This window comes from Embiotoca jacksoni, unplaced genomic scaffold, assembly GCF_022577435.1.
Source record: "Embiotoca jacksoni isolate LCO1_2020_lvr unplaced genomic scaffold, fEmbJac1.0.p SCAF_78, whole genome shotgun sequence".
In the NCBI taxonomy this organism is placed as follows: Eukaryota; Metazoa; Chordata; class Actinopteri; family Embiotocidae; genus Embiotoca; species Embiotoca jacksoni.
Window position 1 is genome coordinate 485,190 of NW_027185434.1, and position 17,311 is coordinate 502,500.

The window sequence follows — 17,311 nt, forward strand, 5'->3', positions numbered from 1 at the left end:
ATATTATAGACGACATGCTATAGTATGACTTTTTTTTATCATGTTATAGATGACATGCTATAGTATGACTTTCTTATCATATTATAGACGACATGCTATAGTATGACTTTTTTATCATGTTATAGACGACATGCTATAGTATGACTTTTTTATCATATTTCGGACGACATGCTATAGTGTGACTTTTTTATCATATTATAGACGACATGCTATAGTATGACTTTTTTATCATATTTTAGACGACATGCTTTTGTATGACTTTTTTATCATATTATAGACGACATGCTATAGTATGACTTTTTTATCATATTTTAGACGACATGCTATAGTATGACTTTTTTATCATATTTTAGACGACATGCTATAGTGTGACTTTTTTATCATATTTTAGACGACATGCTATAGTATGACTTTTTTATCATGTTATAGACGACATGCTATAGTATGACTATTTTATAATATTATAGACGACATGCTATAGTATGAATTTTTTTATCATATTTTAGACGACATGCTATAGTATGACTTTTTTATCATATTTTAGACGACATGCTATAGTATGACTTTTTTATCATATTTTAGACGACATGCTATAGTATGACTTTTTTATCATATTATAGACGACATGCTATAGTATGAATTTTTTTATCATATTTTAGACGACATGCTATAGTATGACTTTTTTATCATATTTTAGACGACATGCTATAGTATGACTTTTTTATCATGTTATAGACGACATGCTATAGTATGACTATTTTATAATATTTTAGACGACATGCTATAGTATGACTTTTTTATCATATTAAAGATGACCTGCTATTATATGACTTTTTTATCATATTAAAGACGACCTGCTATAGTATGACTTTTTTATGATATTTTGGACGACATGCTATAGTATGACTTTTTTAAGATATTTTAGACGACATGCTATAGTGTGACTTTTTTAAGATATTTTGGACGACATGCTATAGTATGACTTTGTTATGATATTTTAGACGACATGCTATAGTATGACTTTTTTATGATATTTTAGACGACATGCTATAGTATGACTTTTTTAAGATATTTCGGACGACATGCTATAGTATGACTTTTTTATCATATTTCAGACGACATGCTATAGTATGACTTTTTTAAGATATTTTAGACGACATGCTATAGTATGACTTTTTTATCATATTTTAGACGACATGCTATAGTATGACTTTTTTTATCATATTTCAGACGACATGCTATAGTATGACTTTTTTATCATATTTCAGACGACATGCTATAGTATGACTTTTTTAAGATATTTTAGACGACATGCTATAGTATGACTTTTTTAAGATATTTTAGACGACATGCTATAGTATGACTTTTTTATGATATTTTAGACGACATGCTATAGTATGACTTTTTTAAGATATTTTAGACGACATGCTATAGTATGACTTTTTTATCATATTTTAGACGACATGCTATAGTATGACTTTTTTATCATATTTCAGACGACATGCTATAGTATGACTTTTCTATCATATTATAGACGACATGCTATAGTATGACTTTTTTTTATCATGTTATAGATGACATGCTATAGTATGACTTTCTTATCATATTATAGACGACATGCTATAGTATGACTTTTTTATCATGTTATAGACGACATGCTATAGTATGACTTTTTTATCATATTTCGGACGACATGCTATAGTGTGACTTTTTTATCATATTATAGACGACATGCTATAGTATGACTTTTTTATCATATTTTAGACGACATGCTTTTGTATGACTTTTTTATCATATTATAGACGACATGCTATAGTATGACTTTCTTATCATATTATAGACGACATGCTATAGTATGACTTTTTTATCATATTTTAGACGACATGCTATAGTATGACTTTTTTATCATATTTCGGACGACATGCTTTTGTATGACTTTTTTATCATATTTCAGACGACATGCTATAGTATGACTTTTTTATCATATTTTAGACGACATGCTTTTGTATGACTTTTTTATCATATTATAGACGACATGCTATAGTATGACTTTTTTATCATATTTTAGACGACATGCTATAGTATGACTTTTTTATCATATTTTAGACGACATGCTTTTGTATGACTTTTTTATCATATTATAGACGACATGCTATAGTATGACTTTCTTATCATATTATAGACGACATGCTATAGTATGACTTTTTTATCATATTTTAGATGACATGCTATAGTATGACTTTTTTATCATATTTTAGACGACATGCTTTTGTATGACTTTTTTATCATATTATAGACGACATGCTATAGTATGACTTTCTTATCATATTATAGACGACATGCTATAGTATGACTTTCTTATCATATTATAGACGACATGCTATAGTATGACTTTTTTATCATATTTCAGACGACATGCTATAGTATGACTTTTTTATCATATTTCAGACGACATGCTATAGTATGACTTTTTTATCATATTTTAGACGACATGCTATAGTATGACTTTTTTATCATGTTATAGACGACATGCTATAGTATGACTATTTTATAATATTATAGACGACATGCTATAGTATGAATTTTTTTATCATATTTTAGACGACATGCTATAGTATGACTTTTTTATCATATTTTAGACGACATGCTATAGTATGACTTTTTTATCATATTTTAGACGACATGCTATAGTATGACTTTTTTATCATATTATAGACGACATGCTATAGTATGAATTTTTTTATCATATTTTAGACGACATGCTATAGTATGACTTTTTTATCATATTTTAGACGACATGCTATAGTATGACTTTTTTATCATATTAAAGATGACCTGCTATTATATGACTTTTTTATCATATTAAAGACGACCTGCTATAGTATGACTTTTTTATGATATTTTGGACGACATGCTATAGTATGACTTTTTTAAGATATTTTAGACGACATGCTATAGTGTGACTTTTTTAAGATATTTTGGACGACATGCTATAGTATGACTTTGTTATGATATTTTAGACGACATGCTATAGTATGACTTTTTTATGATATTTTAGACGACATGCTATAGTATGACTTTTTTAAGATATTTCGGACGACATGCTATAGTATGACTTTTTTATCATATTTCAGACGACATGCTATAGTATGACTTTTTTAAGATATTTTAGACGACATGCTATAGTATGACTTTTTTATCATATTTTAGACGACATGCTATAGTATGACTTTTTTTATCATATTTCAGACGACATGCTATAGTATGACTTTTTTATCATATTTCAGACGACATGCTATAGTATGACTTTTTTAAGATATTTTAGACGACATGCTATAGTATGACTTTTTTAAGATATTTTAGACGACATGCTATAGTATGACTTTTTTATGATATTTTAGACGACATGCTATAGTATGACTTTTTTAAGATATTTTAGACGACATGCTATAGTATGACTTTTTTATCATATTTTAGACGACATGCTATAGTATGACTTTTTTATCATATTTCAGACGACATGCTATAGTATGACTTTTCTATCATATTATAGACGACATGCTATAGTATGACTTTTTTTTATCATGTTATAGATGACATGCTATAGTATGACTTTCTTATCATATTATAGACGACATGCTATAGTATGACTTTTTTATCATGTTATAGACGACATGCTATAGTATGACTTTTTTATCATATTTCGGACGACATGCTATAGTGTGACTTTTTTATCATATTATAGACGACATGCTATAGTATGACTTTTTTATCATATTTTAGACGACATGCTTTTGTATGACTTTTTTATCATATTATAGACGACATGCTATAGTATGACTTTCTTATCATATTATAGACGACATGCTATAGTATGACTTTTTTATCATATTTTAGACGACATGCTATAGTATGACTTTTTTATCATATTTCGGACGACATGCTTTTGTATGACTTTTTTATCATATTTCAGACGACATGCTATAGTATGACTTTTTTATCATATTTTAGACGACATGCTTTTGTATGACTTTTTTATCATATTATAGACGACATGCTATAGTATGACTTTTTTATCATATTTTAGACGACATGCTATAGTATGACTTTTTTATCATATTTTAGACGACATGCTTTTGTATGACTTTTTTATCATATTATAGACGACATGCTATAGTATGACTTTCTTATCATATTATAGACGACATGCTATAGTATGACTTTTTTATCATATTTTAGACGACATGCTTTTGTATGACTTTTTTATCATATTATAGACGACATGCTATAGTATGACTTTCTTATCATATTATAGACGACATGCTATAGTATGACTTTCTTATCATATTATAGACGACATGCTATAGTATGACTTTTTTATCATATTTCAGACGACATGCTATAGTATGACTTTTTTATCATATTTCAGACGACATGCTATAGTATGACTTTTTTATCATATTTTAGACGACATGCTATAGTATGACTTTTTTATCATATTTTAGACGACATGCTATAGTGTTACTTTTTTATCATATTATAGACGACATGCTATAGTATGAATTTTTTTATCATATTTTAGACGACATGCTATAGTATGACTTTTTTATCATATTTTAGACGACATGCTATAGTATGACTTTTTTATCATGTTATAGACGACATGCTATAGTATGACTATTTTATAATATTTTAGACGACATGCTATAGTATGACTTTTTTAAGATATTTTAGACGACATGCTATAGTATGACTTTTTTAAGATATTTTAGACGACATGCTATAGTATGACTTTTTTAAGATATTTTAGACGACATGCTATAGTATGACTTTTTTATGATATTTTAGACGACATGCTATAGTATGACTTTTTTAAGATATTTTGGACGACATGCTATAGTATGACTTTTTTATCATATTTTAGACGACATGCTATAGTATGACTTTTTTTTATCATATTTCAGACGACATGCTATAGTATGACTTTTTTAAGATATTTTAGACGACATGCTATAGTATGACTTTTTTATCATATTTTAGACGACATGCTATAGTATGACTTTTTTATCATATTTCAGACGACATGCTATAGTATGACTTTTCTATCATATTATAGACGACATGCTATAGTATGACTTTTTTATCATATTTTAGACGACATGCTATAGTATGACTTTTTTAAGATATTTTAGACGACATGCTATAGTATGACTTTTTTATCATATTTTAGACGACATGCTATAGTATGACTTTTTTATCATATTTCAGACGACATGCTATAGTATGACTTTTCTATCATATTATAGACGACATGCTATAGTATGACTTTTTTTTATCATGTTATAGATGACATGCTATAGTATGACTTTCTTATCATATTATAGACGACATGCTATAGTATGACTTTTTTATCATGTTATAGACGACATGCTATAGTATGACTTTTTTATCATATTTCGGACGACATGCTATAGTGTGACTTTTTTATCATATTATAGACGACATGCTATAGTATGACTTTTTTATCATATTTTAGACGACATGCTTTTGTATGACTTTTTTATCATATTATAGACGACATGCTATAGTATGACTTTCTTATCATATTATAGACGACATGCTATAGTATGACTTTTTTTATCATATTTTAGACGACATGCTATAGTATGACTTTTTTATCATATTTCGGACGACATGCTTTTGTATGACTTTTTTATCATATTTCAGACGACATGCTATAGTCTGACTTTTTTATCATATTTTAGACGACATGCTTTTGTATGACTTTTTTATCATATTATAGACGACATGCTATAGTATGACTTTCTTATCATATTATAGACGACATGCTATAGTATGACTTTTTTATCATATTTTAGACGACATGCTATAGTATGACTTTTTTATCATATTTTAGACGACATGCTTTTGTATGACTTTTTTATCATATTATAGACGACATGCTATAGTATGACTTTCTTATCATATTATAGACGACATGCTATAGTATGACTTTTTTATCATATTTTAGATGACATGCTATAGTATGACTTTTTTATCATATTTTAGACGACATGCTTTTGTATGACTTTTTTATCATATTATAGACGACATGCTATAGTATGACTTTCTTATCATATTATAGACGACATGCTATAGTATGACTTTCTTATCATATTATAGACGACATGCTATAGTATGACTTTTTTATCATATTTCAGACGACATGCTATAGTATGACTTTTTTATCATATTTCAGACGACATGCTATAGTATGACTTTTTTATCATATTTTAGACGACATGCTATAGTATGACTTTTTTATCATATTTTAGACGACATGCTATAGTGTTACTTTTTTATCATATTATAGACGACATGCTATAGTATGAATTTTTTTATCATATTTTAGACGACATGCTATAGTATGACTTTTTTATCATATTTTAGACGACATGCTATAGTATGACTTTTTTATCATGTTATAGACGACATGCTATAGTATGACTATTTTATAATATTTTAGACGACATGCTATAGTATGACTTTTTTATCATATTAAAGATGACCTGCTATTATATGACTTTTTTATCATATTAAAGACGACCTGCTATAGTATGACTTTTTTATGATATTTTGGACGACATGCTATAGTATGACTTTTTTAAGATATTTTAGACGACATGCTATAGTGTGACTTTTTTAAGATATTTTGGACGACATGCTATAGTATGACTTTGTTATGATATTTTAGACGACATGCTATAGTATGACTTTTTTATGATATTTTAGACGACATGCTATAGTATGACTTTTTTAAGATATTTCGGACGACATGCTATAGTATGACTTTTTTATCATATTTCAGACGACATGCTATAGTATGACTTTTTTAAGATATTTTAGACGACATGCTATAGTATGACTTTTTTATCATATTTTAGACGACATGCTATAGTATGACTTTTTTTATCATATTTCAGACGACATGCTATAGTATGACTTTTTTATCATATTTCAGACGACATGCTATAGTATGACTTTTTTAAGATATTTTAGACGACATGCTATAGTATGACTTTTTTAAGATATTTTAGACGACATGCTATAGTATGACTTTTTTAAGATATTTTAGACGACATGCTATAGTATGACTTTTTTAAGATATTTTGGACGACATGCTATAGTATGACTTTTTTAAGATATTTTAGACGACATGCTATAGTATGACTTTTTTATGATATTTTAGACGACATGCTATAGTATGACTTTTTTAAGATATTTTGGACGACATGCTATAGTATGACTTTTTTTATCATATTTCAGACGACATGCTATAGTATGACTTTTTTAAGATATTTTAGACGACATGCTATAGTATGACTTTTTTATCATATTTTAGACGACATGCTATAGTATGACTTTTTTTGTCATGTTATAGACGGCATGCTATAGTATGACTTTTTTTTATCATATTATAGACGACATGCTACAGTATGACTTTTTTATCATGTTATAGACGACATGCTATAGTGTGACTTTTTTATCATATTTTAGACGACATGCTATAGTATGACTTTTTTATCATATTATAGACGACATGCTATAGTATGACTTTTTTATCATATTATAGACGATATGCTATAGTGTGACTTTTTTTTATCATATTTTAGACGACATGCTATAGTATGACTTTTTTATCATATTATAGACGACATGCTACAGTATGACTTTTTTTTCATATTATAGACGACATGCTATAGTATGACTTTTTTATCATATTATAGACGACATGCTATAGTATGACTTTTTTATCATGTTATAGACGACATGCTATAGTGTGACTTTTTTATCATATTATAGACGATATGCTATAGTATGACTTTTTTTATCATATTTTAGACGACATGCTATAGTATGACTTTTTTATCATATTATAGACGACATGCTATAGTTTGACTTTTTTATCATATTATAGACGATATGCTATAGTGTGACTTTTTTTTTATCATATTTTAGACGACATGCTATAGTATGACTTTTTTATCATATTATAGACGACATGCTATAGTATGACTTTTTTATCATATTATAGACGACATGCTATAGTATGACTTTTTTATCATGTTATAGACGACATGCTATAGTGTGACTTTTTTATCATATTATAGACGATATGCTATAGTATGACTTTTTTTATCATATTTTAGACGACATGCTATAGTATGACTTTTTTATCATATTATAGACGACATGCTATAGTATGACTTTTTTATCATATTATAGACGACATGCTATAGTATGACTTTTTTATCATATTATAGACGACATGCTATAGTATGACTTTCTTACCATATTTTAGACGACATGCTATAGTATGACTTTTTTTTTATCATATTTTAGACGACATGCTATAGTATGACTTTTTTATCATATTTTAGACGACATGCTACAGTATGACTTTTTTATCATATTATAGACGATATGCTATAGTATGACTTTTTTTGTCATGTTATAGACGGCATGCTATAGTATGACTTTTTTTGTCATGTTATAGACGGCATGCTATAGTATGACTTTTTTTTATCATATTATAGACGACATGCTACAGTATGACTTTTTTATCATGTTATAGACGACATGCTATAGTGTGACTTTTTTATCATATTTTAGACGACATGCTATAGTATGACTTTTTTATCATATTATAGACGACATGCTATAGTATGACTTTTTTATCATATTATAGACGATATGCTATAGTGTGACTTTTTTTTATCATATTTTAGACGACATGCTATAGTATGACTTTTTTATAATATTATGGACGACATGCTATAGTATGACTTTTTTATCATATTATAGACGACATGCTATAGTATGACTTTTTTATCATATTATAGACGACATGCTACAGTATGACTTTTTTTTCATATTATAGACGACATGCTATAGTATGACTTTTTTATCATATTATAGACGACATGCTATAGTATGACTTTTTTATCATGTTATAGACGATATGCTATAGTGTGACTTTTTTATCATATTATAGACGATATGCTATAGTATGACTTTTTTTATCATATTTTAGACGACATGCTATAGTATGACTTTTTTATCATATTATAGACGACATGCTATAGTTTGACTTTTTTATCATATTATAGACGATATGCTATAGTGTGACTTTTTTTTTTATCATATTTTAGACGACATGCTATAGTATGACTTTTTTATCATATTATAGACGACATGCTATAGTATGACTTTTTTATCATATTATAGACGACATGCTATAGTATGACTTTTTTATCATGTTATAGACGACATGCTATAGTGTGACTTTTTTATCATATTATAGACGATATGCTATAGTATGACTTTTTTTTATCATATTTTAGACGACATGCTATAGTATGACTTTTTTATCATATTATAGACGACATGCTATAGTATGACTTTTTTATCATATTATAGACGACATGCTATAGTATGACTTTTTTATCATATTATAGACGACATGCTATAGTATGACTTTTTTTTTATCATATTTTAGACGACATGCTATAGTATGACTTTTTTTATCATATTTTAGACGACATGCTATAGTATGACTTTTTTATCATGTTATAGACGACATGCTATAGTATGACTTTTTTATCATATTTTAGACGACATGCTATAGTATGACTTTTTTATCATATTATAGAAATCATGCTATAGTATGACTTTTTTATCATATTATAGACGACATGCTATGGTATGACTTTTTAATCATGTTATAGACGACATGCTATAGTGTGACTTTTTTATCATGTTATAGACGACATGCTATAGTATGACTTTTTTGTCATATTATAGACGACCTGCTATAGTATGACTTTTTTTTTTATCATATTATAGACGACATGCTATAGTATGACTTTTTTATCATATTTTAGACGACATGCTATAGTATGACTTTTTTATCATATTATAGACGACATGCTATAGTGTGACTTTTTTATCATGTTATAGACGACATGCTATAGTATGACTTTTTTATCATGTTATAGACGACATGCTATAGTGTGACTTTCTTATCATATTTTAGACGACATGCTATAGTGTGACTTTTTTATCATGTTATAGTTGACATGCTATAGTATGACTTTCTTATCATATTATAGACGACATGCTATGGTATGACTTTTTTATCATGTTATAGACGACATGCTATAGTGTGACTTTTTTATCACGTTATAGACGACATGCTATGGTATGACTTTTTAATCATGTTATAGACGACATGCTATAGTGTGACTTTTTTATCATGTTATAGACGACATGCTATAGTATGACTTTTTTATCATATTTTAGACGACATGCTATAGTATGACTTTTTAATCATGTTATAGACGACATGCTATAGTGTGACTTTTTTATCATGTTATAGACGACATGCTATAGTATGACTTTTTTGTCATATTATAGACGACATGCTATAGTATGACTTTTTTATCATATTATAGACGACATGCTATAGTATGACTTTTTTATCATATTTTAGACGACATGCTATAGTATGACTTTTTAATCATATTATAGACGACATGCTATAGTATGACTTTTTTATCATATTATAGACGACATGCTATAGTATGACTTTTTTATCATATTTTAGACGACATGCTATAGTATGACTTTTTTATCATATTATAGACGACATGCTATAGTATGACTTTTTTATCATATTATAGACGACATGCTATAGTATGACTTTTTAATCATGTTATAGACGACATGCTATAGTGTGACTTTTTTATCATGTTATAGACGACATGCTATAGTATGACTTTTTTATCATATTTTAGACGACATGCTATAGTATGACTTTTTAATCATGTTATAGACGACATGCTATAGTGTGACTTTTTTATCATGTTATAGACGACATGCTATAGTATGACTTTTTTGTCATATTATAGACGACATGCTATAGTATGACTTTTTTATCATATTATAGACGACATGCTATAGTATGACTTTTTTATCATATTTTAGACGACATGCTATAGTATGACTTTTTAATCATATTATAGACGACATGCTATAGTATGACTTTTTTTATCATATTATAGACGACATGCTATAGTATGACTTTTTTATCATATTTTAGACGACATGCTATAGTATGACTTTTTTATCATGTTATAGACGACATGCTATAGTATGACTTTTTTATCATATTTTAGACGACATGCTATAGTATGACTTTTTTATCATATTATAGACGACATGCTATAGTATGACTTTTTAATCATGTTATAGACGACATGCTATAGTGTGACTTTTTTATCATGTTATAGACGACATGCTATAGTATGACTTTTTTGTCATATTATAGACGACATGCTATAGTATGACTTTTTTATCATATTATAGACGACATGCTATAGTATGACTTTTTTATCATATTTTAGACGACATGCTATAGTATGACTTTTTAATCATATTATAGACGACATGCTATAGCATGACTTTTTTATCATATTATAGACGACATGCTATAGTGTGACTTTTTTATCATATTTTAGACGACATGCTATAGTATGACTTTTTTATCATATTATAGACGACATGCTATAGTGTGACTTTTTTATCATATTATAGACGACATGCTATAGTATGACTTTTTAATCATGTTATAGACGACATGCTATAGTGTGACTTTTTTATCATGTTATAGACGACATGCTATAGTATGACTTTTTTGTCATATTATAGACGACATGCTATAGTATGACTTTTTTATCATATTATAGACGACATGCTATAGTATGACTTTTTTATCATATTTTAGACGACATGCTATAGTGTGACTTTTTTATCATGTTATAGTCGACATGCTATAGTATGACTTTTTTATCATATTATAGACGACATGCTATAGTGTGACTTTTTTATCATGTTATAGACGACATGCTATAGTATGACTTTTTTATCATGTTATAGACGACATGCTATAGTGTGACTTTTTTATCATGTTATAGACGACATGCTATCGTGTGACTTTTTGACCATAATTCGTCCGAATTATGATAAAAAAAAAAAAGTCACACCATAGCATGTCGTCTAAAATATGATAACTAGCATAGCATGTCGTCTGAAATGAAAATAAAAACTTTGAGGATGCTCACGACTTAACATTTGGTAATCAGACAGTTGAAGCAGGTGCAATCACTTCATACTGGAAGGAGAAAGCTTGTTGTGGTGTGCTCTCTCTCCCATATACATTTCAATTCATCTCACACGCAGTATTTATTTAAAAAGTGTGCAATCCACAAAATAATACATCGTTGCCTTGATTTATTATTTTGTGAGCACGTTTTAATTTGGTCTTCTCTCTCTGACACTGAAGCCTGCAGCCGCTCCAACCTTCCTCGAACTGAACAGGTGAGACCTTTTCACACCTTCTCCTGGGAACATCTGACCAACAATCAATAACACACTTGAAATATTCAGACTTTACAAGGAACCAATAAGAATCATGATAATAGCCACAACCATGAAGGTCGGGATGAAAGAAACTCGATGACAGTTTGATAAAAAAAATTTATGTAACAATTGAAAAGTCATAACACAGCAAAAGACATTCAAATCAACATGAGCCACCGGGGTGTGTCCTGCAGCTCTGAGCCTCCAGCAAGGCCTCCTCCATGTAAACAGTGTTGATATGAAGCTGCTGTGTGATTGGCTCTCCTTCCTCCTGATAGGTTTCTGCATCTCCAGGTTTGTACTCCACACATTCCTCATATAATACAATAAATTATAAAACCTAAAAATATGGAGGAGGTGACTCGTGGTAAACTCAACGTAAGAAGATTTCCAAGCGTTCGGGACACACCCCGAACACCGACACCTCTTTGGCACGGAACACAAATCATAAAACGCGACAGGAAACGAACTGTAAACAAAACAACGGTCATTATAAAATGCATTTTTTTTTCGTACACGGACAGCATTAACAGATAAAAAAACAAAAACAATAATCCTAAAAAAATAATTTGGCAAATGTGACCGTCCTCCAGCGATAACAATTGTCTCAGTCTGCAAGGCCTCCGTGCAAAACCGCGTCATCGTGGTTAATGTGAGCACGCTGGAAGAAGGGAGAGGGGGTGGGGGGTTGGAGTCTGAACTGGTTCCGGTCCTCTTTGTGTTCGTCCTCTGGTTTGTGCAACAGCTCCGTGGTTCCCCAGCCGAAGTCTCTTTAGTGCAAATAGGCTGTCAGCCGTGACCTCGTCAGAGGGGGGAGGGGCCACGTCAAGGTCATTTTCGTGGCGGAGGCGAGGCTGTGTTTGGTTTGGCACCTGAAACCGGTCTGGAAGAAGGAGAGGGAAGAAGCGTATTTCAAAGTGATGCAGAATCGTGGCTTGCTGATATTTTCTTTAAGGAATAATTCTGGAAATATTCTGTATATATATTTTTGAATGTGAACAAATCTGATGGATCCTGTCCACAAAAATCTAGCAGCAACGTCTTTTCAGAAAAGTACTAAATATCAGCTGTCTCTGTTCTACTGGTTTTCATGTTCGTCTCCTGGTGTTGACGAAACCATCTCTGTTCATCGAAATTACTTATTTAGAAGAAAGAATAAAGAGAATAAAGAGAATAAAGAAAGAATCATATGTAATCATGTTATGATAATAAGCATCCTGAACATCACAGAATTATTGTCATTAGTTATTTTCTAAACTTGAAGAAGCATCAGAAGCTAAAAGTCATAAACATAACGTATCTGTGACTGTAATATAGAAACATAAAATACATCTTCTGTAAAAATGTGTGCTTTAAATGGTTTTAAATAGTTTTAATTCCACACAGACTGTGTGCACAAATGGAAAACTGGTTGGTGGATTTTACTGCAGCGATCAGAGCATCTGCTCCAAAACCAAACTCTGAACCCTTCAGGTCCCTCAGAGGACAGGACAGGACAGGACAGGACAGGACAGGGCAGGGCAGGACAGGGCAGGGCAGGACAGGACAGGACAGGACAGGAAGTTCAGCTTGGATTTTGTGTGTGTGTGTGTGTGTGCGTGTGTGTGTGTGTGTGTGTGTGTGTGTGTGTGTGTGTGTGTGCCCACCTGAGAGCTCTGAGGGGGGGGATGGCTGAGACTTTGCCCACCGGTTTGGGTCCTGCCGCCGGGGGCATCATCACCAGCAGACCCGGGGAGGGTTTGGAGACGGGGGTCCGGGGCGGACTCACAGTGGGGGAGGCCCCTCTGGCGGGGCTGAGGGGGAGGGGCCTCTGAGGAGGGAAGGGGGACGGTCGGGGCTGCAGCTCAGTCACCAACTAAAAGACAGAAATTTGTGTTTCTCAGATTACTGAACATTCAAGAAAACACGAAGACAGAAAAATCAAAGTTTCAATCAGAACCAACACAACTGAGAAAAGGACGTTTGTTCAGGAAGCAGATTAAACATCTCCTGAGATCACAAAGTAGAAAATACTGGATATTTTCCACAAACACAACGGCAACATGATGTTCAGATGTAATTTAAAGGCACTTCACACTTCAGAGACACACTGATGAGAGCAGTTTAAATCAATAAGAAAGCAAACATGCAGCTGTTTTATTCTTATTTCTTCAGCGTTTAGAAGAAATCTCTGAAACACATCTCAGACGTCTTCTCATTATTTTTCTGTTTTCTGCAGAAGGCTCTGAATTACGTTTCAAAACGAGACATTTAGCTGCAGTTACGACGGCTGTTGAGCTCCTCTAAGGCCTGCTGATTTATTTCTGTCCTCTGTGGGGGACGCGAGTCGGAGACGTCCGGGTCAAGCAGCGTTTCTGAAATCTATTGGGGAAGACAACGAGGAGCCGACCTGCAGATATTCTGCTTCTGTTGCTAATAATGAAATCTTTTTTCATTACCAGTGGAGAGCGTGTTGGGTTGAGGGGCAGCGGTTTCTTGGGCGGGCTGAGTCTCTGTGGGGTCGGGGGGGATTTGGACGGGGCCACCGGGGGCTTGCTCGCGGGTAGAGGTGGGCGAACCACCGTGATGCTCCGGGGACCGTTCTGGGGGGTCGAGGTGGGTCTCAGAGGTCGCACCACGTTGACGGGTTGATTCGGCGGGGGGCCCGGTCGGAGGGGAAGAACCTCTTTGCTGCTGTGAGGAAGCTGAGATCACCAGAAACACAGACAACAACAAAGTTAAAGGAAGCAGCAGGAAACCAGTGGAGAGGGCTGCTGGGGATGTGGGAGGAGTCAGTAGAACAACCACACACACACACACACACACACACACACACACACACACACACACACACACACACACACACACACACACACTCCACTCACCCCCTTGTGACCACTGGCCTTGTTGATCGGTCCGACCACCTTCAGGTGAAAGGCAGGATTCAGATGGCCGTTCTTCTCTTTATCCACCGAAGCCTCCATCCTGAGCAGAGAGAGAGACAGACTGGTCCATCAATCAGAGATTGGTCCATCAAGACTGTCTGAGCTTCAGCATGAGACTGTCGACCTGTCCGTCAAACTCTTCTTCTTCTGTTTACATCTTTGTAGCTGAACACTTCTTGTTTAGATTATTTGAATTGTCAGACAGTCAGACAGACAGTCAGACAGGCAGACAGACAGGCAGACAGACAGGCAGACAGACAGACAGTCAGATAGACAGACAGTCAGATAGACAGACAGACAGTCAGACAGACAGTCAGACAGACAGTCAGACAGGCAGACAGACAGACAGTCAGATAGACAGACAGTCAGATAGACAGTCAGACAGGCAGACAGACAGTCAGACAGACAGTCAGACAGACAGTCAGACAGGCAGACAGACAGGCAGACAGACAGACAGTCAGATAGACAGACAGTCAGATAGACAGACAGACAGTCAGACAGACAGTCAGACAGGCAGACAGCTCCGTACTTGGTGCTCTTGTTCTTCTCTCTTTGAGAAAGCCACTTGTGGTAGAAGGAGGTTTTGATCCTGCAGCAGTAGAAGAGCAGCAGCACTGCAGGCAGGAGGACCAGGAAGGAGAACAGCAGGCCGACCACCAGACCCACCTGACCTGGACACACACACACGCACACACAGACACACACACGCACGCACAAACAATTTTCAGTCGCCTGCCTAAGATGAGATGGAGCACATGAAAAATATAAAATAACAGTTTCAGAATATGAAATTAAATATGCTAAATTTAGCAAAACATGATGTTTTAAATGATCCTGTGTTTGTGTGCAGAGACTGTAAAACACTGGTTAAAGAGTACTAATCATTCTGAAGTTCACTGTATCACAGGCTTTCTGTTATAACTTGGATGACATCATCGTAGTGATGACATCACTACGATGATGTCATCACATGTCCGTACGACTGGTTTTAGTCATATTCATCATGTCTGGTCGGGTCTCCCATCCTCAGTGAAAAACTCAGATGTGTGATGTCATCTCCAGAGTCTGTGATTCATTTGGTGGATTCCTCACTAGTCTGATTACGGCTCCGCCCTCCGATGGCTGGACCAATCACATTCATGACCTTTAAGTCCAGCGTTGGTTTTTTATAAATCGTTTCAGGGGAGAGTTCTGCTGCATTCTGGTTGGTTAAAGCTGCTCCAATAGTTTCAAGATGGTCGACGCCGAGTACGATGCAACTACTTCAAACAGCTGTCCATGAACCATCCCATAATCTCACACACTGAACTCATCTGCACATCTGCAACAGATGTTTTAAACACGAAGCTGCTGATCTGATCAGCAGAAACACAAACATCTGAGAATCAGAAAACAGCAGTGAGGACAAAATGATTTAATCTCATAGTGCGGAGATGAAGACACACACTGTGTGTGTTTGTGTTATTCATGTTGTGTTTGTTTGTTATTCATGTTGTGTTTGTGTGTTATTCATGTTGTGTGTTATTCATGTTGTGTTTGTGTGTTATTCATGTTGTGTTTGTGTGTTATTCATGTTGTGTTTGTGTTATTCATGTTGTGTTTGTGTGTTATTCATGTTGTGTTTGTGTGTTATTCATGTTGTGTTTGTGTGTTATTCATGTTGTGTTTGTGTGTTATTCATGTTGTGTTTGTGTTATTCATGTTGTGTTTGTGTGTTATTCATGTTGTGTTTGTGTTATTCATGTTGTGTTTGTGTGTTATTCATGTTGTGTTTGTGTGTTATTCATGTTGTGTGTTATTCATGTTGTGTTTGTGTGTTATTCATGTTGTGTGTTATTCATGTTGTGTTTGTGTGTTATTCATGTTGTGTTTGTGTGTTATTCATGTTGTGTTTGTGTGTTATTCAT

General features: G+C 32.6%; 1 protein-coding gene across 1 annotated transcript in view; it reads right to left on the reverse strand.

Moving 5' to 3' along the window:
- Positions 1–12,577: 12,577 nt before the first annotated feature.
- The window catches only part of adam19a (ADAM metallopeptidase domain 19a), a 100,021-nt gene continuing 95,287 nt past the window's right edge, over positions 12,578–17,311 (reverse strand). The window contains exons 19-23 of the mRNA XM_069177879.1: positions 15,934–16,075; positions 15,345–15,444; positions 14,919–15,164; positions 14,127–14,335; positions 12,578–13,363 (exon numbers count right to left, since the gene is read on the reverse strand). Coding sequence (XP_069033980.1) covers positions 13,312–13,363; positions 14,127–14,335; positions 14,919–15,164; positions 15,345–15,444; positions 15,934–16,075 — 749 coding nt within the window. The 3' untranslated portion in view covers positions 12,578–13,311. The remainder of the gene's footprint in view (positions 13,364–14,126; positions 14,336–14,918; positions 15,165–15,344; positions 15,445–15,933; positions 16,076–17,311) is intronic.